The sequence below is a fragment of the Fusarium musae genome, chromosome 1 (assembly GCF_019915245.1).
Source record: "Fusarium musae strain F31 chromosome 1, whole genome shotgun sequence".
Taxonomy (NCBI): domain Eukaryota; kingdom Fungi; phylum Ascomycota; class Sordariomycetes; order Hypocreales; family Nectriaceae; genus Fusarium; species Fusarium musae.
Genome location: NC_058387.1, coordinates 4,008,857 through 4,035,658, shown reverse-complemented (window position 1 = coordinate 4,035,658; position 26,802 = coordinate 4,008,857). Strand labels below are relative to the sequence as shown.

The 26,802-nt window shown below is 49.6% G+C and overlaps 7 protein-coding genes across 7 annotated transcripts; 5 read left to right on the top strand and 2 right to left on the bottom strand.

Annotated features, from left to right (window-relative positions):
* Positions 1 to 179: 179 nt before the first annotated feature.
* On the top strand, positions 180 to 1,356 carry J7337_001212 (uncharacterized protein; the record flags this gene model as incomplete). Its single annotated transcript, XM_044818955.1, has 3 exons — positions 180 to 266; positions 323 to 945; positions 1,008 to 1,356. 3 exons carry the CDS (start codon positions 180 to 182, stop codon positions 1,354 to 1,356), a joined length of 1,059 nt encoding a protein of 352 aa, XP_044686657.1.
* A 3,617-nt stretch (positions 1,357 to 4,973) lies between these two features.
* J7337_001211 (uncharacterized protein) lies at positions 4,974 to 7,495 on the top strand (the record flags this gene model as incomplete). The annotated part of the gene is made up of 4 exons (XM_044818954.1): positions 4,974 to 5,190; positions 5,496 to 6,658; positions 6,711 to 7,376; positions 7,433 to 7,495. 4 exons carry the CDS (start codon positions 4,974 to 4,976, stop codon positions 7,493 to 7,495), a joined length of 2,109 nt encoding a protein of 702 aa, XP_044686656.1.
* A 2,169-nt stretch (positions 7,496 to 9,664) lies between these two features.
* J7337_001210 (uncharacterized protein) lies at positions 9,665 to 12,049 on the top strand (the record flags this gene model as incomplete). Its single annotated transcript, XM_044818953.1, has 2 exons — positions 9,665 to 9,731; positions 9,795 to 12,049. 2 exons carry the CDS (start codon positions 9,665 to 9,667, stop codon positions 12,047 to 12,049), a joined length of 2,322 nt encoding a protein of 773 aa, XP_044686655.1.
* Positions 12,050 to 12,645: 596 nt separating this feature from the next.
* On the bottom strand, positions 12,646 to 13,124 carry J7337_001209 (uncharacterized protein; the record flags this gene model as incomplete). Its single annotated transcript, XM_044818952.1, has 2 exons — positions 12,646 to 12,768; positions 12,828 to 13,124. The coding sequence occupies 2 exons, from the start codon at positions 13,122 to 13,124 to the stop codon at positions 12,646 to 12,648; spliced, it is 420 nt and encodes a 139-aa protein (XP_044686654.1).
* Positions 13,125 to 15,143: 2,019 nt separating this feature from the next.
* J7337_001208 (uncharacterized protein) lies at positions 15,144 to 17,639 on the bottom strand (the record flags this gene model as incomplete). The annotated part of the gene is made up of 6 exons (XM_044818951.1): positions 15,144 to 15,239; positions 15,360 to 15,797; positions 15,850 to 17,079; positions 17,231 to 17,391; positions 17,452 to 17,468; positions 17,587 to 17,639. The coding sequence occupies 6 exons, from the start codon at positions 17,637 to 17,639 to the stop codon at positions 15,144 to 15,146; spliced, it is 1,995 nt and encodes a 664-aa protein (XP_044686653.1).
* A 5,005-nt stretch (positions 17,640 to 22,644) lies between these two features.
* On the top strand, positions 22,645 to 23,782 carry J7337_001207 (uncharacterized protein; the record flags this gene model as incomplete). The annotated part of the gene is made up of 2 exons (XM_044818950.1): positions 22,645 to 23,021; positions 23,080 to 23,782. The coding sequence occupies 2 exons, from the start codon at positions 22,645 to 22,647 to the stop codon at positions 23,780 to 23,782; spliced, it is 1,080 nt and encodes a 359-aa protein (XP_044686652.1).
* Positions 23,783 to 24,495: 713 nt separating this feature from the next.
* Positions 24,496 to 26,258, top strand: J7337_001206 (uncharacterized protein; the record flags this gene model as incomplete). Its single annotated transcript, XM_044818949.1, has 2 exons — positions 24,496 to 24,871; positions 24,922 to 26,258. The coding sequence occupies 2 exons, from the start codon at positions 24,496 to 24,498 to the stop codon at positions 26,256 to 26,258; spliced, it is 1,713 nt and encodes a 570-aa protein (XP_044686651.1).
* Positions 26,259 to 26,802: the final 544 nt, after the last annotated feature.

Sequence of the window (26,802 nt, the reverse complement as noted above, 5' to 3'; positions counted from 1 at the left end):
GAAAGCATTGCAATTGCTCGTTGCCTGCTGAACGGTTGTCACTCTTAGATGTCGTGCACAGACCACTTCATTTTCTAGACATCATCCACTCTGCCACTTTACGCGACAACGCGTCTTCCACCATTTCCCAAAAAGCTGCCTCGACACAATTCTCACCTCCAGACCAAGCAGCTTCCAAGATGGCACTTATTGTTGACAAGCATCGACCTCGGTCTCTCGAGGCCCTCACATATCACAATGAGTTGTCAGATCGCCTTCGCTCTCTTGTAGGTCAATAAACCTGGCTTGGATGAGTAGCATTGTTGACTAGTATCCCTTTCAGGCCCAGAGCGGTGATTTTCCTCACCTACTTGTGTACGGGCCCTCAGGTGCTGGGAAGAAAACGCGAATCGTTGCTACGCTGAAGGAGCTCTATGGGCCAGGTGTGGAGAAGATCAAAATCGATGCTCGAGTATTCCAGACGACTAGCAATCGAAAGCTCGAGTTCAACATTGTCGCCTCCGTCTACCACCTCGAAATCACACCGTCCGACGTTGGAAACTATGACAGAGTTGTTGTTCAGGACCTTCTTAAAGAGGTTGCACAAACGCAACAAGTGGATCAATCAGCGAAGCAAAAGTTCAAAGTCGTGGTCATCAACGAAGCGGACCACCTGACGAGAGATGCACAAGCAGCTCTGCGACGAACGATGGAAAAGTACTCGCCCAACCTACGACTAATCCTCTTGGCGAATTCGACTGCCAATATTATTGCTCCGATTCGCTCAAGAACTCTACTCGTCAGAGTAGCGGCCCCAACGCACGAGGAAATATGTGATGTGCTAGCCGTATCGGCGAAGAAAGAAGGTTGGCCCGTTGTGGATGGTCTTCACAAACGAATAGCGGAGGAGAGCGGACGAAACCTTCGACGAGCTCTCTTGATGTATGAAGCCGTTCATGCACAAAAGTACGTTTTCCTTAGTGAAATTGATAGCTGTGGCGTGAAGTAAAAGCTAACCTAGTCGATAGTGAGAAAGTCACTGATAGCACAGTCATCCCACCGGCAGACTGGGAGGCCCTTATCGGTCAGATCGCAAAGGAGATCCTGGAAGAACACTCGCCAGCCAGGATCCTGCAGGTGCGGTCAAAGCTTTACGACCTCTTGACACACTGCATTCCCCCCACTACTATCCTCAAGACCTTGGCGTTCAAGCTGATTGCCCTCATTGACGATGGGTTGAAAGGCGAGGTTATCCAATGGGCGGCTTTCTATGAGCATCGCATCAAGACCGGAACCAAAGTTATATTCCACCTGGAGGCTTTCGTGGCGAAGTTCATGAGAATTGTCGAGATGTATTTGATGAGTATGGATATGTAATTATGTTAGAAAATATGCGGCGTTTTAGGAAGGCTGATGTAGCAAAATCTACGGAACTTGACGGTACGTGCGTGTCGATGCTTCACTCTATCTTAACTACAAGCCACAACTCTTGTAATTTGCTGCATAGTACAAGCTGGCAAAGTAAAGTCATGGTCATATTGTAAAGCAACTGGACAAGAGATCTTAACTCTAAGAGTGCAAACGGGTCTCGTTAGGCATCAAACTTGAGATGCCCGTAGAGCCCCATACCCGGCATGGAGAATCATGTTGAAGTGGAGGATGAGGATGGGGAAACGGAACCTTGTTTAGATGCCGTGTGCCTGGCTAGAACACATGGAGAAATGGAAGGAGTATCATTGGCTATGGTATTTTCTACATGTTGGAGAGCATCACCGATATTGACAAACTTATCAGGCTATTGTTAGTCTTATATAGAGATACCTGTTTGGTAAATTATTAGATCTCTTATTTCAGCTTCTTTAGCGGCCAGGATGAAAAGAGGTCTGTAAACTCCAGGTCCGCTAATTCATCGCGGATATGGGAGTAATCGGTATCGTACTCCGTAACTTTAGTGAACAAAATAGGCTTACTGTGTGGTGGCGCACTCACCACTGAGAATAACCGCGGGAACTCATGAGGAAAACCGGCTGGATGAGAGGAGCCAGATCTGTCCTCCGTAGTGTGTGCGTGAACTGTCTTTCCAACAAGTGCAGGTTCAGGATAATGCGAAAAGCAGAGGCGGTCATGGCAAACGGACAAGTTCCATTCGCTGATTGCATCACTCTATGACACTATCTCGGTCGAGTCCCGAAGGTACGGCCAGCCGGCAGCATTCTACGTCTATAGCGTGGCTGGAATGACAGGTGAAGCCACAATCTTGGGGGTTTCCGTGGCTTCGGCTATGAGACGCATGTTGGACCAACCGTTGGGGCACAGATCAACATGGGGACAGGGATTGACTTTGAAAGATTGACATGGAGATGCCGATTGGGGACGGTCATCATGATGGGCGATCTCGCGGGAAGCTAGCGGCGACACGGAGAATCGCTTGACCTTTATTTTTCGCTATAGAAACTATGAAATTAACTGAGTGATCTTTGGGACACCTGTTGTACACAGCTTGATAAATGCAGCAGCACGTAGAACAATGTCCTCGTCTCCAAATTTGTGGTATATATGTTGGAGTCACTTTGGTACATGATCTCCAATACCGTAGCAAAAGTACTGCATCAGAGATACATATGTAAATACTTTCTCCAAAAGATGGGAGTAGAGAGTACATGCCGCATTCTCTACAAAGACCCGCAGAGGGACAACGGAAATGTTCTAACAAACTCAACTTTGTTGAGAGTGAAGAACTCATAGGGAATTAGACCCTGAATGTTTAGCCATAAAGGGGCGAAGTCGGAGGCTGAGATAGGCCAATCATGTTGTACAAATCTCGACCCCGAATGCGGGGAGGGCATGTGAGGGGGCATATGCAGCTGCCACACTCCAACAATGTGGGGTCAAATCGAAGCCCATGAAAACCGATTGCCCCGAAACGGCAATAAGAGCACAGCCAGTAGATAAGGAAAAGGCGCCGTATATCCTGTTTCAGGCATTGCTGCTGGAAGTGTCGCCAGTTGAGAGCCAGAGTATCGAACATGGCATTCATCGTGAGAGCGATCTCGGCTCATTGTCGACAGACAGGGTCAGTGTTGTCCTGCATGGGCGAAATGCAACGCCTTAACCGGGTTCCACCATATTGCCGGGCTCCCAAAGCTCCACCTCCTCCTTGACTACGATCAATCACATAACACGTTTTGGCTATCAGTATGTACTCCTCTGTGTGCGGCCCCATAGCGGCTCCGTCATGTTGGATCAAGGAGAGTCAAAAGAAAACTAGGACCTTATCCTGAACAACAAAAAGACCTAGGGAAACTTAGGTGAGGCTTAACTAAGCTTTAGACTGATTGTTTTTGACGCCTAAACTTGGGGCCTGAAGTGTTCTTGCTCCCCGAGGTAGATGCATCTCTTCCCAAGGCTGTTCAATCACGAGTAATGACACGTAATATCTCAATCATAGTAGGCAGGATGTTACTCTGGTGGTGATGACCCCTAATTGTGCATGTTTGACTGTCTGTCTGCTGGCTGACATCACCGGTTCTGTTTAAGAAACAATCTTCTGTTGGCCCTGAAGCATTGGTCTATCCGGCTGCCGCAGATAGTTCGGCAAGCGAGCTAGTGCACGGATTTGGTGATACCAGTACTTGATAGGTGGATATGCCAATGCATCGTCGATGATATCAAATTCGAAGCCATTGGATGTTACCATGCAGGATGAGCCTCCAACGTTGAGAGCTATAAAGGTATCAATTCTAGTAGAACTCTAGTATCTCATTACCTATTACTTTAGGTATAACTCTCTTAAGATAATTTATAGCTAACAGCAGAGCGCGATATGTCAATGATTATGGCTATCGACCTAGGTAACTTCCTGTGAAAGCTTGAAGAATATACGTAAGGCCGTTCTTAAATATCGGGAACAGTGCTACGTAATTACGGCATCTATCATTCAACCAAGTCGAAGTGAACTTCCTTTACGGAGTGTTTTCAACAGAGAATGACCAGAAACCCAGCATAGGCCAGAAAACGCCGTAATAAAGTAGACAGATGGTAGCATTCAGGCCGTCGTGTCATAAGGAATACAAAAGCACAAAAGCTGATGGAAACCAGCAATGCATTCTTTTTCGGGCGTAGGGCTTCGGGGTAGAACCGATGCGGTCTGATATGGATGAATGGCCGAGAAGATAATAGGATACATGGCGCGGCAAAAGGGTTCTCATATGTAGCGGCCACATCATAAGCCCTTGTATGTATATCACATTGGCATTTGTGTAATGCCGACGTCAAGTCGCATCTTATTTCCAAGGCTCACATTGCTGACGGGCAGATACCGTGCTTAGTACTTTGGCCACTCTGAATGCCGAGAATTCAAGTGTGAATCTTGGTGACGATCTATAACGACTATCAGACTTTCATCAATGCTGATGTACTCTTACAAAATTACCAGCGGATGTGAGTCGCTAACTCACTACTGGCTATTCGGGACTTGAGGTGGCTCGGGGGAAAGGATCACGGCAAGACCCCCCCGGTTCGCCGGCCGCAGCTCGGGTTTGGTGCCAACACCCACTGAGACTGATCCTAGTTGTTGTGCAGGTACCAGTGACGAGTCGCAACGGCCGGCCGGGTCTTCCAATGATGATGGACCCATTTGCCATAAAGAAAGCTCCCCCCGCAAGCCGGGCCTCATCAAACCTCTGGATCCGTCTCAACTATTTCTCCAGCTCCTCCCCCCTACTCTAAATCCAACTAAACACTTCCTCTCTACTTTACTCTTCATTGCCTTCTCCAACGTCTTCTCCTCCTCCTCCAATTCAAATACCTACAACTCGACTGCACGATCTCTGTATCACCATAGAACAGCAACACCGAAAGCTGTAAGTCCTGCAAGTACAAGCAGTTCTGACAAGCTCCACGGTCACGCTACCCCGCCATCAACGTCGCACCTACAGGCGCAACGCTCAACGAAAAAAAAAATTATTCTCAAATAAACCCTAGCAAAAGACACAATGGCAACCGCCGTCGAGCAACCCCAAGTGCCCCAGGAGCTCAGGACTTCGGCTCCCGAGTCTCTCCCCAAGAGTGCTATCCCAGCCGCCGTCGCTTCTCCCGTTCCCGCTCCTGCAGCCACCGAAACTGTCTCATTGAGAGCTGAGGAGACTCCCGCACCCGCTCAAGAGACAAAGGCTCCTGTAGTCGCTGAAGCTCATCTCGTCGATACCTATCGTAAGTTTGCGCAACCAACCTGGTCTGTCATCGCTAACTTTCAGCTTAGACCCTCCTCAGCGCATGTTTGCTAGTAAGTCAATTGCGCCCCTGTGTTTTCTGTTGAGGCGAAATTACTCGCCGCAGTGTCTCCCGCTAGACCCTGCTGTGTGGTTCTTTGCTTATTCTTTACTCCATCGTGCTCCGTCTCCCTGGCTCATACTGACCTTGCAACCCGGCAGAGCATCCCCACCGGCCCCACCTTGCCAGTAAGTGATCCCGGCTCCCGCACCGGAGCCTCAACATGAGCTGACCCACTCTCATAGACCTCGAAGAGTACAAGCGACTTTACAAGGAATCGATCACTCAACCCGAGAAGTTCTGGGCTGAGCGCGCACGCGAGCTCATCTCTTGGGACCGCGACTTTCAGACCACCCGAAGTGGCTCTCTTCTCAATGCCGATGTCTCCTACTTCAACGAGGGCCGCCTGAATGCCTCATACAACTGTGTCGACCGTCATGCTTTCAAGGACCCTGATCGTGTTGCCATCATTTATGAGGCCGACGAGCCCACCGAGGGGCGTAATGTCACGTACGGAGAGCTCCTCCGAGAGGTTTCTCGTACCGCCTGGGTTCTCAAGCAGATGGGTGTACGCAAGGGCGACACCGTTGCTATCTACCTTCCCATGATTCCCGAGGCCATCATCGCCCTCATGGCCTGTGTCCGTATTGGTGCCGTACACTCCGTTATCTTTGCTGGTTTCTCTTCCGACTCTCTCCGCGACCGTGTTGTCGACGCCGGCTGCAAGGTTGTCATCACAACTGATGAAGGCAAGCGAGGTGGCAAGTTGATTGGCACGAAGAAGATTGTTGATGACGCTCTCAAGCAGTGCCCTGCTGTCGAGAACGTCCTTGTCTACAAACGCACTGGCTCAGAAATTCCCTGGACCAGTGGCCGTGACTTCTGGTGGCATGAGGAAGTTGAGAAGTGGCCCAACTACTTCCCTCCCGAGCCTGTCGCTTCCGAGGACCCTCTATTCCTCCTCTATACCTCCGGCTCCACTGGCAAGCCTAAGGGTGTCCTGCATACAACTGCCGGGTACCTCCTCGGCGCTGCGATGACCGGCAAGTATGTCTTTGACATCCACGAGGGCGATAGATACTTCTGTGGTGGTGACGTCGGCTGGATTACCGGTCACACCTATGTCGTTTATGCTCCTCTTATGCTCGGTGTATCCACAGTTGTATTTGAGGGTACACCTGCCTACCCCAACTTTTCGCGATACTGGGATATCATCGAGAGACACAACGTTACTCAGTTTTACGTTGCTCCCACCGCTTTGCGATTGCTGAAGCGTGCTGGTGACGAGCATGTTCGTGGCAAGTTCGCTCACCTTCGCGTACTGGGCTCGGTCGGCGAACCTATCGCCGCCGAGATCTGGAAGTGGTATTTTGAAGTTATTGGAAAAGAGGAGTGCCACATTGTTGATGTAAGCTTTCCATGGGTATCAGGTTGGTGGCCGCTGCTAACATTGATCATAGACTTACTGGCAAACCGAGTCTGGTTCTCATGTTCTCACACCCTTGGCTGGAATTACACCAACCAAGCCGGGCAGTTGTTCTTTACCCTTCTTCGGGGTTGAGCCCGCTCTCATCGATCCTGTTTCCGGCGAAGAAATTCATGGCAACGATGTTGAGGGTGTGTTGACCTTTAAGCAGTCCTGGCCTAGCATGGCTCGCACCGTCTGGGGAGCTCATAACCGGTACAGAGAGACTTACCTTGATGTCTACAAGGGTTATTACTTCACTGGAGACGGAGCTGCTAGAGATCACGAGGGCTTCTACTGGATTCGGGGTCGTGTTGACGACGTCGTCAATGTCAGCGGCCACCGATTGTCCACTGCTGAGATCGAGGCTGCTCTGTTGGAGCACCACTCTGTTGCTGACGCAGCTGTCGTCGGTATTGCTGATGAACTTACTGGCCAAGCTGTGAATGCCTTTGTTGATCTCAAGGAGGGTGTTGAATCAAGTGATGCCCTGCGCAAGGAGCTTATTGTCCAAGTGCGCAAGAGCATTGGTCCATTCGCTGCTCCCAAGGCTGTGTACGTCGTACCTGACATGCCCAAGACACGAAGTGGCAAGATTATGCGACGAGTATTGAGGAAGATTGTTGCTGGTGAGGAAGACCAGCTCGGAGACATTACTACTGTAAGTTATCTCCTTGAAATGCCTCAACTGGCTTTTGTAACTAACATGACACACAGCTTTCTGATCCTTCTGTTGTTGAGAAGATTATCAAGGCTGTTCACGATGCCAAGCGCAAGTGAGGTCGTTGACGAAAAGGGTTATAAAGACATGATGCATATTATCTAGTGGAGTTATATACCATGGATACAAGGCAAGCGGGAAATGAATAGTCTACCGACAACGGAAGCGGCTTGGAATCAGATTCCCGCTCGGTGTTTGGGGTTGATGTTGGGATTCAGCCACGACCTGGAAGAGGATCCTGATGGCTTGGGAACAAATTTTTACGGGGTTGATTTATGAGCATCGCGATCTAATTTTTCTCACATATTTTTTTAAGCTAGCAAGGCAAAAAGAAAGTCCAATAATGAAACATTGGTTAAGACAGCAATGACGTTGCTGACGCAGAGTAGTAGTGTCAGAAGAAGCTAATTGCAACCACAGCAGGTGACTGATGTCAAAACAAGGTTCTGCACGAATCTGTCTCTGAATGGCTGGATGTTTCCTTCTATCGGGATTGACTTGTAGGGGATTTGGATAAAGAAAAACAGGCTATTGCGCCAGCTTCCAAAGAACGCGTGGACACATGTCCGAAGTGGGATATCAAGTGGGATGAAGCTAAAGAGCAAACAGTCACGATAATTTGTTAACGACATTCCTATATTTAAGCTTCAGTATTTCTGGGCCGGGGTCTAGAACGAGAAAGGGCTTGAACGTTTTTCACAGCTGCAGAGATATCAACCAGCTCCACGAGGCAAAGGCGCTAATAGATGGTCCCGCTGGAGTGCCAAGGGTGACAAAGTCGTCATCGTTTTTTGGGGGCTGTTGGTGTGTGTACTCCGTACTGTATGTAAATATGAGTTGCAAGGGTGGGATAGTTTTGAGAGTGGGTGATTTTTATTTCCCGCTGACTGGAGGCTGCGTAAAGTTGAGGGGCCGACTTGATTATTTGGCTCGTATACTCCGTACCTAATAAGGTGATCTAAATTCAGTTTCTCTGATGTTATCGTAATATCGTGACATGGTTGTAAAGGAAGCCTTTTCAGCCACGGCGTACGTTTGATGAGAAATCTTGGGACAGCCCGATAAAGTAGCAACAACGTGGCAGCAGAGTCTAACTATCGTTTATCTGGGTAATAAAGTCTATCATCAACACCTCTTATGTCCGATAATGAATATCAACTCGTCAATGCCAAGAAACTTGAAGACGTACATAAATGACTAGCAGCGGGGAAGATTAGTCTAGTTAACTAGTATAAGGTAGTCCAGGATTGTAAATGGTTGGATGAAAAGATACGAGGGCGAAACATATTGACCTCGGTCGGATGCCCCGGTGAGGCTTTGGGAGGCCGCCTGTAATCAGATGGATGGACTCAGGACCGCAGGTATTATTAGTCGGATTTGTCGATCTGTATGTATTCTGGATACAAGGGTTATCGAATTCTGTTGCCAAGCCTCAAAGATGGATATGTCAACATCCGTTGCCATTGAGTATAACAACCGACTCTGAGATGAGATTCACAGCAAAAGTTGACAGTTGCTAATGGAAATTAGTCTAGGTATGGCTGACAAGTGTGACGCTTGCTGTTTGGGAGGCTATGCAGTGGGAGAACCGCGCGGCCTCTGGCTCATGATTCGCTGGCCAAGAGACTTGGTTGTCCCTCCAGCACCCACACCCCAGCCCTCGGGAACCTTGGAACCCTTGGCATGAGGTAAAAGCCAACGGCGTTAGAAGGATCTAACTTCTACCTAACAGCCAACAGCCAACAGCCAACAGGCCGGCTCTAAGCACCCTCCGCCACACTCTGTTTTGCCTTTCTAACTCCCTAAAATGAGACTGGAGTGAGCTGAAATATTCATCCCGAACTGTACTATTCAGATCTCAATGCTGATCATGCTTCGCGATTAATCGTTTCGAAATCCTTTCTTCTTCCCCTTCTTCTCCTCTCCTCCTCCTTGCGTATCTATCCTCTTTGTTCTACCTCGAGATCCAATACTTACACCCCGACTTCTTTCTCCACATTCTCCTTTGACGTTCCCAATAAGTTCCGTCATCCTTCCGACTCTATTTTCGGCCGCTCCGTCTGACGATCTTCGTCTCACCTTGATTACATCTCATCTTACGGATACAACCTCCGTTCCCCTTCACTAGACGGTTTCTTCTGTGCTACTGCATGGCCTTGCAGTGATATCTCTTTCAATCGGCGCGCCGCCGTTTCTCTCCCAGGACCGTTCGAGGTCCGATAAACACCATGGTATCATTGCGGTCGATTGCGACCGCTATCGCGGGTGTGGCTTTGTTCTTTGAAACCTCGCTAGGTATGCTCAGCACTTGAAATTTACCTTGTCGTTTGGGGCAGTCTTCTAATATCCTCGAAATAGCGAGCTCAGTAAAGCGCAACGCCGTTAACTATATTTCTTTCATCGATGAGCCCGTAATCAACACACCATCACACCGTCTACGCGCCGACTCGCACTTTGATCTCCTATTCTCACTGCACAGTGGACAACAAAAGATACGCCTCAAGCTCGAACCGAACCACGACATTCTACACGAGAACTTCGCTATTACTCACATTGGCGCAGACGGTGCCGTGCGATCTGTCGAGACAGTAAACCGGGAGGACGAAAAAGTATTCAAGGGAAATGTGTTTATTCAGCGAGTCGGACGGGAAGGTTGGACAAATGCTGGCTGGGCAAGGATAACAATGCATCGTGATGGAGAGGAACCTGTTTTTGAGGGCACTCTGCGTATCGACGGCAACCATCACCATATCCATACCGGCACGAACTACCAGCAAGTTCGACACGAAGACGACCCTATTCTGTCAGCATCAGAGGCTCGGGACGATGTTATGGTTGTCTGGCGGGACTCGGATATCATGTCTTTTAATCCTACTGAGCTTAAGAGGCGTGGGGCTTCGGCTGCACTCTGCGACTCTGACACATTGGGTTTCAACAGCAAGTTTCATGAGCTCCAAGACTTTGACACTTTTGGCGCGGCAAACACCAAATCTCTTTTCGGTCGCCAATCTATCGACACAGGCACAGGCAATGACGGTTCGAGTGTTGACCTTGAGTCTACAATTGGCTCTGTGAGCGGCTGTCCAACTAGCAGAAGGGTCGCCCTCCTAGGAATCGCAACTGACTGTGGATACACCTCCACGTTTAACTCTACTGAAGCCTTGAGGAAAAATGTCATCAGAATGGTCAACGATGCCTCCGAAGTTTACGAAAAGAGCTTCAACATTACGCTGGGTATCCAGAACCTCACCATCAGTGACGGGTCATGCCCTGGAAGTCCTTCTGATACAGCTGCTTGGAATCAGAAGTGTTCCAACAGTGTCGACTTGTCCGATCGCCTTAACTTGTTTTCCGCCTGGCGCGGTCAGAATGAAGACAGCAACGCCTACTGGACTCTTCTGAGCACTTGCAACACCGACTCTGCTGTTGGCCTTGCATGGCTGGGTCAGCTCTGCCGCCCTGGAGCCTCAGCCAACTCCAACACTGGAGGTCGTAACGAGACGGTTGCGGGTGCCAACGTGGTCGTCAAGACTTCGGCAGAATGGCAGGTATTTGCTCACGAGACAGGGCATACTTTTGGTGCCGTCCATGATTGCACTTCCCAGACTTGTCCAGTCTCGTCCAATGCGCAATCGTGCTGCCCCCTGAGCAAGAGTTCGTGTGATGCTCAGGGTGACTACATCATGAACCCATCCTCCAAGGAAGGAATCAGTGAATTCTCTCCTTGCACCATTGGAAACATCTGCTCAGGTTTCAAACGTAATGTCAATACGGAATGCCTTACTGATAACAGAAACATCAAGACCATCTCGGGCCAGCAGTGTGGTAATGGAATTGTCGAAGAAGGCGAAGATTGCGACTGCGGCGGCGAGGGCAGCTGTGGCGATAATCCTTGCTGTGACGCAAAGACATGCAAATTCAAGGGTCAGGCTGAGTGCGATAACTCGAACGAAGAGTGCTGCACGGATAAATGCAAGTTCGCATCTTCAGGTACTGTTTGTCGATCGAGCACAGGTCCTTGCGATCCCGAGGAGAAGTGCACAGGAAGCAGCGCGACATGCCCCAAGGACAAACACAGCGACGATGGCACAGACTGTGGTGATAGCCTCCAGTGCGCATCTGGTCAGTGCACATCGCGAGATGAGCAGTGCCGAGCAAACTATCAAAATACGACATCCTCCAATGTGAAGGCTTGTACCAACAGCTGTCTCTTGTCTTGCCAGGCGTCGGGCGATGGCTTCTGTACGCAGCGAAACCAAAACTTCCTCGACGGTACACCTTGTGGCGGCGGCGGTCGATGTCAGAATGGTAGCTGCGAGGGCGCTTCGACGTGGAAGGAGATTGAGAACTGGTTCAAGAGCAACAAGAATATTGCCATCCCCGTGGGTTGCGTTCTTGCTGCGCTCCTCCTCCTGTCCATCTCTTGCTGCTGCTTTAGCTGTATTAAGCGACGCATAGCTCGCCGCAGGGCAGCCAAACAGCCAGCCATGGGTTCGTGGCCAGGATATCCTCGCGGCCCTGCTCCAAACCAACAAGGCCCCTACATGTACGCCCCAATTGATAACAACAATGGCTGGCAGCAACAGAGGACGCGCAGTATGAGATATGCTTAGACTTTTTTCTTCTTTCTTTTTCTTTCTTCTGTGTTCGATACAAAGGGGCGGACTTGCCATGTCCGATACAGCATTTGCCGGCGTTTTCTTTCTGGGCACAATTGGTTTGAACATTGTATCTCTCTCGTGTAGTCTTTATTGTATGGAATGCATTTGCACTTCCGCACATGCATCTTGACATTTGTTTTCAACTTGTTGATAAGCGAACCAGGACATACAATGACGGCGGATTCGGAGAAGCACTCATGGGACAGTTGGTGGACAAATGCATAAGGAGTAGACACATCCACATACACAGCGATACACGCATACACGTCTATGTTAAGTTAGATATCAGCACGAGACTATAACGACAATTAGAACAGGCAAAATGCCACAATTTATTCGATTTCATGTACTTTGACCAGAGTTTTGAACCACAATGTGGTTACTAACAGTGAGCATTCACTACAGCAGCATAGATAAGCAAATACTTGTTGGTTTGATTCTATTATTTGAAAGTCATGATCCGTTATAGAGGGCTTGTGATGGGTTTGCTAAAAGATCCCTATTTCACCGAGGGCAGTCTTCTCTCCTCCTAGGACGAGAACTCTGTACTATCGAGAGATTTTATCACTGACTCGGCGATTCTGCTTGCTCCTCGCCGTGCCATTGTCATCGTGCTTGTCCTCGAAGCCACATAGTTGGCGCATGAATCGAAGCCGTTGGCCGGCGATGCTCTGTACACGATGGTTTAGCACGACTAGCATTTTCATATCAAAGCGGTGGTGATACATACGTCGCCGGTCGCCTGCGCATGTGCCATGAGAGCCGCATGGTTATCCAGAATATACAAAGCCTCTCCCCTCCGCTCTCTCTCTATGTGTGTTTCAAACATGGGGCTGCAGGAATCAGCGTCGGCGGTGCAAGGTCGTGCAGCCGAAGCACGATACTGAGGTCCAAGACGACTTGGTTCGCCATCGCTCACGTCGCTTTCTTCGCTGTAAGGGTTTTTACCGCGGGCTTGCCTATCGCGCATTTGTTCCGTCCATCCTGATGAGCGATTTGACTGATGGTGCTGCGTTGATGAAGACATTGTGTTGTGGATGTTTTTTTTGGTAGAGGTTGGTTGGTGGTAGTAGGAAGAGAGTTGATAGGAGAGCTTGTTTTGCTTCTGAGAATAGTGCTGAAGATGTATTTGGGGTTTGAAGATGAAGGTGCTCCAGAGACAATGAACAGATTCTCGTTATAGATAATGAGAAAAGGGTAGAAAGAAAAAGAAAAAGAAAAAGTGATTGATGACTTCCCGAGTCATTCAGCTTCCTTCACGTTCAACACAGCTCAACTCATAAGCTCCCAGTGACAAGCGAGAAAGACAAGGGCCCTGCCTGACCTTGAAAAGGTAACCAACCCCTCCAATGGAAGCGGGGCGCACGTCACTTACATGAACCTCCGAGAGATGGGAGACACGCAGAGAGGAAACAAGAGAGAAATACATACAAATACAGAGCTAATGCAGGGAACATGCAAATGCACATGGCCTCGAAGGGAAATGGAAAACCGGGCGAACGAACCAAACCTTTGTGGGGACGGAGTATTTTGGGGGGGCAGACCATCTATCGACGATAGAAAAGCACAGTGAGTGAGTGACTCGGTCTAAGATGTGAGAGAGACACCATCTCGCACGATAGAGAATCATCGAGACATGTACACGTACGTCTACTTACTCTATAACATTTCCATGATCCTTCGCCTTCATCAGATAAACACAACAATTGCCAAAGACCAAAGTCAAACGCCCCCAAAAACACAACACACACACACAATGGCCTGTTCTCTCTCTCTCTTTCTCATATCCATGATACTGCATTATATACTTTTTGATCTGCAGCTGAGGCTGAGACATGCAAGGCAAACAGTGCATGGTGTCTCAGTCTGCAATTCAGCCTCCAATCACGACCTTCTGTCACAAATGACTACGCTAGAAGAGTCGCGGAGAGGGGGCCATGAGATCCTCGGTTACCTGATAGACGACTACAGTACAGTATAGTACATTGCAGGTGAGACTCCCTGTCGTGCTGAGCCTCAACAACTCTACTGTACTGTGCTGTACAGCTGAGAACTCTCATTCTTCAGATCCGATTGGCCTCGATCAGACCCTCATGGTCCAGAAGAAACCTGAATGTTTCCCGACGCTATGGCCCCTCGTATATATACCCTGTCACTGTCAAGTCTCGAGTGCATCTCTTCCGTCTATCTTTACACCATTCCCTTTTCCCCCATCTCGGTATCGAGTCAACAAACTGCAAGTTACCTATGTAGGTCACCTTGCTGCTGGCCTGTTATGTACATGTTACTACTCCTCTTCCCTCCCATTCGAGCCCCCTTTTCACTCGTTGTGATTGGCGGCGATACGTCACAACGTTCATTTTCCTCTTTGAAACTATTGCTTTACTGACATCTTCGGTTTGGCTAGAACCAACCTCAACTCCTTATACGTAAAAACAAGCCTCTTGTGTTTTTCTGCGCCGTTTCATCACCCCAGATGGTATATAATCGTACAAATAATGCAGAAAGCCCCCCCCCCCCCCCCCAGTATATAATCGTACAAATAATGCAGAAAGCCCCCCCCCCCCCCAAAAAAAAAAAGAAAAAAACAATAACACCGTGGAGACTGGGTATGATGCCCCCCAAGAACCCAAATCTCATATAAGAACGCATCCCCAGTACTTTGCCTGCCTTTCGTATGCCTTCACCTCCCATGGTAACCCAGCCCGCCCTCGAAACCCCTGGTTCCAGAAATAAACCAAAAATGACAAAGAAAACCAAAGTAATGCGATGAAAGCAATGTCGTTTGTACTCCTATAACCTCTATCCATGCTCCTTCATTCAACAAAGAGTTCGTGCTTTGAGAGGTGCCCAGATAGTGTTGTGTATATGCCAATCAGGGAGTTTAATTTCCACCCCCGTGACCAGCCAGCCGTAGTTCGTCGTCGTGTTATACAAGAGAGAGCTTTCGCGAGCTCGCAGTTTCGTACAAATAGTTCCACCAACTATGTCCAAGCGAGAATAGACATTAAGGGCTTCCGACCATGCCCATTCGCATCACAGTCTATTAGACTGTCTTCCTAAGACGTGCCTGAACAAGTCGCCTTTTCTTGTAGCGGCTTTGCATGAGGGCTTCCGCACTGTCTCCTCGCACATCTAGATCCTATTAATGTCGCAGACAAATCATTTTTGGTGTAGTCGTCATCTTCGAAAGTTGATGATGGCGAGCTTTTCAAGTGTTAGCAAAGTGCAATTAGGCACATGGTAATGTCCTGTGACTCACCCTACTATTGGAGCCATAGGCCAATTTATGGCCTTCAGCATCCCAGCACAAGCAGTGCTCGTCTTCTTCGTCCGTCTCGGCACTGGCCTTGGGGCTAAGCCACCCCGGATGCACCGGTCGACTCCAGCTTGCTCGTGGCACAGCGTAACTTCCAACTTTCCATATCAAAATCTGAGTTGCTGTCGCGCCCGCGATGAATGCACCATCTGGCGTGAAAGCGAGCCTCATAATTGGCGAATCCATGGTCAAGAAGCACTTGGGCTTGCTTTCGGGCATTCGGGCATTCCAGATAAGGATCGCACAGTCGTCTCCTCCAGTCGCAATTAAACGCTCGTCGTCAGGTCCAGGCTGATTTTCGGGCAGAGGCTGCCATTGCATCGCAGTAATGGTGCCTTGGTGAGCAGAGATGGACCTTCGATGGCCACTCTCATCCCACAGCTATACCAGTCAGCATGTCTTTTCGATAAATTACTCTCGAGTATATCCTTACATCAAGTGTGCCCTTGTCGCTGGACGTAGCGGCTAGTCGCGAACGTCCGTCAAAAAGAACCTGGGAAAATATATCGTCTTCCTTGGTCTCAAATTTCCTGGCCTGCACTATCGTTGTATCTGTGCATTGGAGGCATAGCATTAGGTCGCCACCGCACAGCAAGAATTCCGCCTCTCCAGTCCAGGCGGCATCAAAAGGTGTAGCATCAATATTGTGATCTGGGAGGACATATGACAGGGAGTTTCCAGCGGGCGGGTAGTGAACGGTAATAAGAGTACCACCCTTGTCCGGGGAAATGGCTAGTAGAGCTGTGTTGTTAGGGTTCCATAGCATCTTGATGATTGGAGGCTCCGATAATTCCATCGACTGCAAATGTGCGCCTTCAGCGGACCACACATTGATCGAGGCATGGTTCCTCGAGTCTGTGGCTACTGCAATTGCAGCGCCATCGCTGGTCCACGACATGGCCGTCGTTATGGTATCGCGGGGCACATCACGATCGATAAGGGAGTGACCTTGTAGTGACACGTGATCTTGTCCCGGCTCGATGGGGCCCGCGCGAGGGACAGTCCAAACACGGGCTAGCGCATCGGTGCCACCAGCCGCGAGGATGGACGGATCTCTTGGGTTCCACTCGCATCGCAAAAGGATGGGAGCATTATCTTGCCCAGAGGGTGAGGAAGGTGATGGCGTAGCGCCTCGGTCTCCCTGAATTTGGTTCTGGCCATCATATACCAAGCGGATGAAGGTCGTCTCTGGAGCCAGCTCCTCGACCTTGTCTACCTGGGTACCCTGTTCAGGGCCGTCAGTCCGCACCATTGGCTCTGGCGCTTGCTCGCCCTCGAGAGGTGAAGGATATGCATGGTTATCAGGGTGGTTGTCAATTTCCATAGGTGTCGTTACTGGTGCCGGTGCTGCTACGTTGGGATCCGTTCCTGTTGCTGTTGTTGCTGTTGGTGCTGATGCTGATGCTGATGCTGGCACCGTTGCTGTAGCCGATCCATCGGCGCCATTCTCCAATCCATTGCTTAACCGTTGTCGCTTTGCTGGCGACACATTCGATAATTGCTGAGGGGCACGTTTTCTTGAAACCTCCTCTTCGATAATGTCCTCTCCTTCCGCATCTTCCTCTTCATCTGCGTCAATTCTTCCTTGTGGGTGCGCGTCCAGAGGTCCAAAAATGCCCATCCGCAGCGAGTCGGCTGCATCCGCAGCTGCATCCTGAGGCAGCTGCATGTGGTGAATTTTGTCAGCCTCTGACCGTTTTGGAAATATGGCCTTGTCATGAAAACAGCCCACCTCGCCTTAATGGGTGGGGGGAACAGGCGCAACGCCGAAACTCTCGATAGATTCGCAGTGATTCCCCAAGAAGATTACTTACCAGTTTTCGTAAATGCTCGCGCTCAAGCGCGTGGTAAACAAGGCCACGATTAATCACCGAAACCAATGCATGGCTCTTGACGTGAGGCGCAAAGGCGAATTCTCTGTGAGGTTGCTTGACGTGCCACTCCTTTTGGAATTTGGCAGCAGTCTCTCGATAATCTGTGGGCGAGTGTGGTTAGTTTAGCTGTGGCGCCTTGAGCGCGAAGACGTAATACATACTGCCTTCAAGAAGAAATCTGTGGGCGCGCAGAAATTCATGGTCAGCAAAAGGTCCAGAGGTAGGGAGAAAAGGTGACAGCTAGACGGCGACTGGGCGCGGTGATTGTGAGTCGAGGACGCGAAGTAGTGACGAACCTCCAAACAAGAAAGTTGACTCTATCCGAGTCGAGGAATTCCTTAGCGACCATGGTCCCAGAGAGCGCCGCAAAAGGCGCAGAGTCGCTGAAGGGACGCAGTTGACGATGTGAAGAATAGTTCAAGACAGGCTCCCGTGAAGCCAACCTATTCTCGAGCGCGATGCTGAATTATTCGATGTTGTTTATGGGGTTTGTCCGAGGAAAGGTAAGTGAAGATGCAAAAGAAAGATGAAATTCAAGGTTCCAGTCGGGGCGGTGATGAGTGGGTACGTACCTCCCTCCTCTACCTCTACCGCCCCTGTACTGTGCTGTACCTTAGGTCACTCCCGTCCCAGCCCAGCCCGAGATTCAATCAATGCTTCTGCTCTTGTGCAAGGTCCCTAACAGGCACAGCCAAGCTAGCACAGGATCAGGTCGTTCTGCCTGTGGCTCTCTCCCCGTTTCTGCTAGCTCGAAGTAGTTGGGGTGGTGCAAGGATTCATTGATGCATTGGATGGACTGGAAGGCTAGGAAGGGTACGGACACCTTGTCGAGGTACCCTTAAAACGCCAAGGATAAAGCGACATTGCTCACACTGGAGCTACGGGGCCTTTACGGGGAGCTAGGCACGGGGCTGACTGGGGGGGCAGTTTGCAGGTACAACAGAACCATCCAATTCGTTCGATCCACGAATAGCCCCAAGACTTCCAGTGATGTGATACCAGACCAGGGAGGCTGATAAGCAGAGCAACAGTAAACAGCGTGATCGGACAAGACTGGCTGCTCGTGGCATCTGCTCTCGACAAATAGCGGGATGACGACTAGAAAGCACAAAACGTCCAAGTAGTACACACAACTCACTACCTTAGTAACTAAACTCACGTATTACCGAGATGCTTTTGGGTGCAAGGGAGCTAACCCACTGAACGGCGGTCTTGAAATGGGGCAGGCGCTAGCGAACGCCAGGTCGAAGGATGGAAAAACAGACAGAACTGGACTCTTAGACTCTCCAACAAACTCGTTCTCTATTTTAGAGGAGAAAAACAGTGACACCCATGCCTGGCGCGCTGCTAAAGGTATCGGTACTTTGGAGATGGTGGAGTGGCAGCCAATCGATTCGTCGAGCAGGGGTCGTGGACCTGCGGATTGTGGACCTTGAATGCTCGGGCAAGCAGGGGTTTGCTGTGAGCATTTGAAGGTCCTTGAACCCGTTTGGGCCATGACGGATATTGATGGTGAAATGTAACCTCCAAGATGATTGATGACTGAAATAACAGCACGCACCCCCTGCTTCTAGCCATGACCGTGCCACACATTGAAGACAACGGTAGATATCCCCTGGCCTGGCCAGGCTTGGTCTGGTCTGTTCAATTGTTGGTCATTCCATCATCGTTACCAGTAGGTTCGCCTTCAACAGAAGCAAGCATCCGTCCACGAGAATGGCAAGGTTTCGAAGATCATGCCCCTTGTTGGGTGATGACACTCGAGAGTGACTTGACTGACAACGAGGGGCAACCAACCAACGGGTCATAGCCAGGGAAAGGATTGCTTCGTCTCTTCCCCTTCGCTCATTTGCTGCCTGCTCTGGTCTGCCTCTATCAGCAGAAAACACAACCGAGCAAATCTGTTATCGCTCGTCATCAATTAGATTACGCCCCTGCCGCTACGAGTGTGATGGTGTTCCGTCAATGATTTCCACCCAGTTTGTGCATGAGGCTTCTTGAATCCTTGCCCAATCATATGACGTCGGCTGCCTTAGTCACGGCTAGCCCGCATTCACTGCCATGCTTCAGGGCTTGGGCTGATGCATTTCGCCTTTCCTCCCAAAAATCTGAGACGGACGGATGCAGATCGGCCACGACAGGGGTATGGCCATGGGAGGTTCAAGGCTCAAAGCTTGGGTCAAGGGCTTCAAGACTCGACTTGATCAATGTACCTCTACTTGAAAATGTGTCAGGTTCTGTCCCCCGCCCATCCCTTTCACCCCTGCGGTACTCACTAGAGATTCCGAGTCCAATTTGGCCTCATTGTCTCCGGACTCGCGATGTCACGACTTGGTACCCGTAGAGGCAGCAGCTCGTTGTTGCTACCTAATTTCTCTGGGAAGCACGACGAAGTAGGTAATGGAGCAAAAGCCCCTCAACGATATCCGCCACCACCTCCACCACCTCAACTCAACTCAACTCAACCTTCCGCCGTCGAACCAGTCTGGGGAGGCGAATGGATGGTTCAAGACAAGCCCACAATCAATAGGCCCACCAAAAACACCGGCTTGCTTGCCAGCTTGCCTTGCACGCCGCACGCCTGGCTCCCACAGCTCCGGACGGGCAGATGCCACCACGGACAAGCTGCATGGATGCCACACCCAATGTCATCTAGTCCATTCTGAGCATCCATCCATCCAGCTGTCTCTGCGTGACATGATATGCACAACTCGCTACGCTCACCGATAGCCGCCAGACAGGCAGAGAGAAAAACAAGCGCACTCACTGATCAATTGTTGCGAGGACAAGCAGGGCTACAGGTTGCAGGGCATGCTCACGACTTGGCTCGGTTCCATTGCTTGCTGACCAGGTTGCCAGCGTCATCTCCAAACTGCAGTCATAAGCTGTGCAACTGCTCAAAACCCTCGCAACATCTCGTGCAACAGAGACAAAGACTGTTGTCAGCGACTGTGTACAGAGAAACATTGCAACTATGTAAAATGTTTTGGCCCATCCCGTCTATCGCAAAAAAGGTGCTCTCGCTCACTCACAGCCCTGTCTGAACTCTCATCATTACGTGGCAATACTCTAGCTCGCGCAAAGGGGCCGCCAAGCAGCCAGCCCACCATGCAACCGGGGCCAGCGGCTGCCCATGCCCGGGTTTTTTTGAACCGCCAACTTAGCAGTCTTTCTTTTTTTTTTTAAAAAAAAAAAAAAAGATCGTGGTTTCAACTGTTTCGCGAAGGCGACGCGACTTGAACAACCTCATCATCGTCACCCAGGACACGGAGCTGTGATCTCTGGGATGTACAGCTTAACACCCCCCAATTCGCTGCCTAGGAGCGCCCACGAATGCATGCCTTGCTTCCACCCACACATGCACAGTAGCCCACGACAAACCTCCGAACTTGGCGGGTACCCGCACCTTTTGACTTCGACAGGGTCCCGTGCTTTTCCTTTCTCCCTCTTCTGTTTTTATCATATCAATGCACAGACTTGATGACGATTTAAGTCCTTGAGGCCCTCGCTCGCCCAGGACAAGAGCATAACCACCACCTATATTCATGATATCCTCCATCCTAGAAGGTCTCATCAAGTATAAACACGCCATCATTTCAGTGGCTCATTGTCACGTGATTTATCCTGTTGCAAGCCTCCCGTGACATTCCCGAGGTTCTTGCTTGACCTTGTACATCTCCCGTCGGTACTTGGACCCTCCACCAACGCAACATGGCCTGAGCCGTTGCTATACATTACACAAATCTCCGGTTGCGTCTCGAGCAAGCAGCTCCCAATTTTGTATGCTGTCATTTTTGTTGGTATGTTGAAAATTGAGAATGACATTCGACTCGAATGCCCTCGCCTCGGCAACGAAATACGGAGTAGACCATGGCAAGATCAAAGATGTGGCTGTCTCTGCTTTGCCCTGCACGACATTCCAGAGTCGGGAGGCCCCACCGAGTCCATTTGATGGATGTTCGAGAGGCACAGGCTAACAGGGGGAACAGCATCGACAATCTAAACGTTGTTGACCAATCAGATGTGAATCAAGAATTGGTCGCGTTGAATGGCACCCGTCATCTTGTTCTTTGCCGAGGCCCCCGAACCTTGACCGAATTTAGCATCTCCATCTCCATCTCCCAAAATATTGATGATACGGAGTACAGGGCGCGACATCAGTAATATTGAGTTCGATGGCCGTACATCTAAACATCGAGAGATATTCCCGGAGGCAAGGGTTATTGAGTTCAGCGTGGCCTTGAATATGCAACGCTAACAGGTGAAACAAATGAGGTTTTCAGCAAAATCTCAATCTCAAACTCTAACCGTGGCTTTATCGCTAAAAGGTGTGGGCACTTACTAGTTAGTGGATCAAGGACGTCAATCCTAATGGTCTTCCTTGCTGACAAAAGTCTCAAATCAGAGTCCCTCCGCTAAATGGATGTCTAGATATTTGTTAGCGTGTCCTGACAGAGTCCCCGAAGGTGTTACAATAAACTCAGCAAAAGGTATCCTAAATTAACTCAGTTACCTGAGTCTTTTTGTCACTGAGGATCAAGGTCCTGGGTTCTTTTTCCTCCCCTGGACTGTGAGGTGAGCCGATAACTTGCTGTGGAGGATGAAATCAGTATAGGGCTTGCATAAATAGTGATGGAACTGTTTCATATACGGTAGATTTGGCCCAGCGATGTCTTGAACAGCCGCATCACGAAAGTCTCCACAGTCAGATCTCGAAAGCTTGAGGCTTGTAGCACCAGCGTTCGTGAAGATAGATCTCAAAGCGCGTCGAGTTTTGATTGAGTTTCTCTGATAAATTCAATATGTAGATATATATATATATATATATATAGACATTGATACTTGGACTGTTAGTCCACAAGATGATCAAAGTATCGCTTTAGACTCTCAGACCCTACGTAAATGAGGAGAAAGAGGCCTCATCAAAATTGACTGATCAGGCGCTCATATGCAGGGATTCACATTGCATGGGGATTGTAAGTTGTGGCTGCCTTAGGCTCCTAGACGAGCTGTGCGCCACAAGAGGCTGTGGTCCCCTAAAGTGGTGAGGCTGGCAACCGCAGGGATAGCCTGATAGGTAAGTTTACAGAGGACAGTTCAGTTCTCGTGGCATCAAAGGGGAATCAAGACAATAAAACACCTTGTCAAGGCCAGCGCCGACAACAAAAATTCCCGATTACGACAATAGCTACAGCGCAAAAAGAATCACTATCAAGCTTCGGGTTGTTTGACGAATTACGAGTTAAAACTGCCGATATATCGCACCAACGGCCCAACATATCCAACCTGTGATAGCCTCAACGAGTTTGGAAAAAGAGCCGATCCGAACCTGAAACCTACATAACCAAGTCACGATGCCGCCTCGAATAAATATTCCGCCGGTTACACGTATCCTTCTCATTGCTCTACTAGGCCAGTCAATCCTCAGCGCTGCCATAAGATATCGGCAATGGACTGCCAACGCAAACATCGTCATTCCCTACTTGACTCTGGTGCCGCAGTTGTCTATCATCTATCCCTGGACGTTCATAACATCAACTTTTGTCGAGAGTAATGTGTTTACGCTCGGAATTGCTGCTGTAACGATATACCACGGAGGACGATATCTCGAAAGAGCATGGTCATCGGCTGAGCTGGCCAAGTTTGTCGCTATTGTATCGCTGGTTCCAAACTTCCTGACACTCTGCGTTATGGTGCTTTGCTTCACGCTTACACGTAATGAGAACTGGACGTATGTATTATGTTGCGCTTGTAATGCTAGATAAAGAGAAACTGACATAATTGTGTAGCCTGACTGTCATTGCTGGAACCATTCCCGTTCAGATTGCTTTCCTTGTCGCTTTCAGCCAACTCGTCCCAGCGCATACCGTAACCCTGTTCCGCGGTGTCATATCTCTCCGAGTCCCTCGATTTCCTCTCATCTACATCGGTGCTGTTTTCTTTCTCTCCCTCACGCCTCTCCTGACCAGAGCTGCTCTGTGGCTTGCCATCTTTGGATTTCTTACCAGCTGGACCTATCTCCGATTCTACAAGACTGTGTTCCCCGACCTCGACTCGGCACAAGACGCCTCCCTCCGCGGCGATGCGAGCGAGACATTTGCATTTGCCGAGTTCTTCCCTGGCCCGGTAAAGCCATTCGTCGCTGCCATCGCCGATCAGATCTTCCTGGTGATGGTTGCCATGAGGTTGTGTACGCCTTTCACACCGGCAGACGCCTCCCGAAACGACAGCCGGATCCAACGGAGTGCCCCTGGAGGCGCTCGCGCAGAGGCCGAGAGAAGAAGAGCCATCGCCCTCAGGGCGCTAGATCAGAGACTACATGCCGCTACAAGCAATCAGCCAGCCCAGAAGCCAGCCCAGGCAAACCGGCCGACAGGTCCAACGGTGCAAAGCCAGCCTCAGCCGGCTACACAGACTGCCATGACATCGTCACCCGGCCCCATGCTTGGCGAGACCAAGTTCGAACCTGATCATGACGATGCGAAGAGCTAAATTCTGCCTTAATTTCAAGGGTAACATAAAGCCATTGTGATATGGGAGGGTTGTAATGTGCCTTGTGCGGTTTAATTCAAGCCCGCCATGTTGACACAAAGACTGACAGTAGACGCAGAGTCACCAGCAACGGTCTTGATAGATGAAGAGTTTGGCGATTGGCATTGCTAGTGGAGCTCTGGTGTTATGATGGTTTTCTGGGCTTTCCTCTGCAGTTTGGTCTAATTAGGGTGTCATGGGATGGACTAGTGCGCACGAGGAATGTTTGGTTGAAGTTACTTAAACATAAATATCAAGATAAGAGTATCATAATCATCTATCATCATGTGGAAATCGAAGACTCGAGTCACATTCTCCTATTTCGATGCTTGCGCTGTAAAAGAATTCACATTTGGCAGGCTTGGTTACTTGCTTCAAAAGTCCCTAGGTAAGGTAGCCATCATGTAGGGTAGGATATAGATCGGGATGCCCAGAAGTGCTGACCAATTAGGTTGATGCAATTTGCATGCTGTCCTCCTTGGAGATTGTTGACCAAGCCAATCATGAAACCACATATCTTGTCTTCTTGAGCTATATTCATCGACTAGGACCTAATAAGTAAGTACACGAACGTAGCTGAGTTTCATCCAATTGACTTATATATTCCTGGTTTATCTCATCAGAAACTGTGCGAGCCCTTGTTCGGATTCCAGCCAAAGGCAACTCAACTCATGATGGGCTGGCCATATGAGTTCCTCACTCTAACAGTTGAGGAAAAGCACCAGCGTCGCCTGAGCCTCGACTACTACGCACATATAGCACATCTCTCTGCTTTCGTACCGGCGCTATTATTTCTCGTCATTCGACTCGTCAATCGTGTGCGCAAGGGCCGTAACAGCGGGTATCATCAAGTTCCAGGTTCACCAGGCGTCAAAGCGAATCGACAACGATGGATCTCTAGAGTTATAGATAAAGGCCCCATTGTGCAGTGGTGGCTAGGTGAGGACGTAGTATTCATGGGAAGTCATTGGGGACAACGTGATGAATGGGTTTTGGGTATTGCTTGGACAGCATGGCTGTTAGTCCTGAGCGTTCATGGCACAGGCAAGGGTATGTAAAGTCCGTCTCGGATTCATATGGGTTTGTTGCTGACAATACAGACTATCTACATCTCACAAAGCGAGTGGGCATCGTTGCAACATCTCAGATGCCTATCCAGTATCTCCTGGCTCTCAAAGCGCTCAACCCTTACGCATACCTGCTTCACTCATCTCACGAGCATCTCAATCGATATCATCGTGTGCTTGGTCGCATTATCTACTCCCTGCTCATACTCCATGCTATCTTATACAACATTTTCTTCATAGAATCTGGCATATGGTTCAAACGTTTCTTCGCCCCGGTTGTATTTGCAGGTGTTGCTGGCTTCACTGTTCTCCATGTGCTTAACGGTACAGCCATGGCTCGCGTTCGTCAGGCTTCATACCGACTCTTCTTCATCGTTCACCTCTTTGGAGCCTTTGCTATCCCCCCATTAGTCTACTATCATGCACCGTCCTCACGGTTCTATATTGCCGAGGCCGTTGGTGTCTTCGTTCTTGACCTTGCTGCACGAAAGATCACCACCATCACAGCTCCCGCTACCATCGAAGCTATTCCTGGCACAAGTCTCGTCAAAGTCTCTGCCAAGCTTCCAGCTCCAAAGATTGCCAAGTACACCAGCCGCCCCGGATCTCACATCTATCTCAGCGTCCCTGCGGCTTCGCGACCAGGAATTGGGCAATTTTCAGCTCCTTATCTCGTCTTCGAGTTTCTTTATAATCCCTTCACTGTGGCATTTACCAACCAGGAGACGGGTGAGTTGACATTCGTCGCACGCACAAGAAATGGCCCCATGACGAACCGTCTGCACAATCTATCCTCAACTACCAACGCTGGAGGGTTGACTGAGAAGGTCGAACTTAATATTGAGGGCCCTTATGGTGCCATTGGAAAGACGTTCAACGACCTCATAAATTCAGGTATCAGCCGTATACTCATTGTGGCTGGTGGTGTGGGAGCAACATTTGCTGTACCACTCTATCACGCTGTTCTAGCTGAGAACTCGACCACGAATGTCCAGCTCGTTTGGGCCGTTCGAAGTGCAGGCGACGCAACCTGGGCCGCCTCGACTCCCACTGGCAAGTCTCTTCTCGACGACGATCAAGTGCAGCTCTTCCTCACAGGAGACATGGGTGTTGCCAATGACAGCGACAACGCAGCTGGTGTTGAAATGAACAACTTATCTCAACCGAGCACTCGTCCTGTCGTTCGAAACAGCAAAAGGCCTGATCTACAAAAGATCGTTGACGATACGTTCCAAAAGGGTCAGCAGGATAGTGTGGCTATTCTGGTCTGCGGTCCTGTCGAGATGAGCCGAGAGCTACGCAAGAGTGTGACGCCGTGGGTGATGAAGGGACGCAAAGTCTGGTGGCACAATGAAAGTTTTGGATGGTAGAAGGGAAGGCGATGTATGACGATCACCATGGCAGCTCCTTTTCAGCCTGAAGGATGTTGGTTGAGAGTGTCGAGTTAGCAAATAGATCACACAAAACAGCAACGTCGGTTGTAAGCCTTCCGAATCTCCACAGCCTTCCACAAACTAACTTAGATTGCCATGTCGAGCTAGAAGTAGCTGCTTTGCGACCCCTGGACTGTCTTGAAGGTGGTTGGTACGAAAGCGTTGTCGCGTGTAGAAAACTGTAGAGACGGTTATGCCTTGCAGAGAAGACCTTCTACCACCGGGGCCTGGTTCAAGAGGTCAGTCATGCCCCCACGAACCTGGCATCGCAGGGAAACTCGAAAAGAATAGGAAGCTGCTCCAATAGTGAGCGCACTATGAATATCTAAAGACCACGTTGGGTATCTTAGGTTCAAAACACCAGCCATACCTCATCCTATAGCAATTCGGTATAGGATGCACACCGATACAACACCGCCGTCGTTAAAGGCCATACTATCATATTCTATGCTCGCGCGAGGTGTAGTCTCCTCCTTGCTAA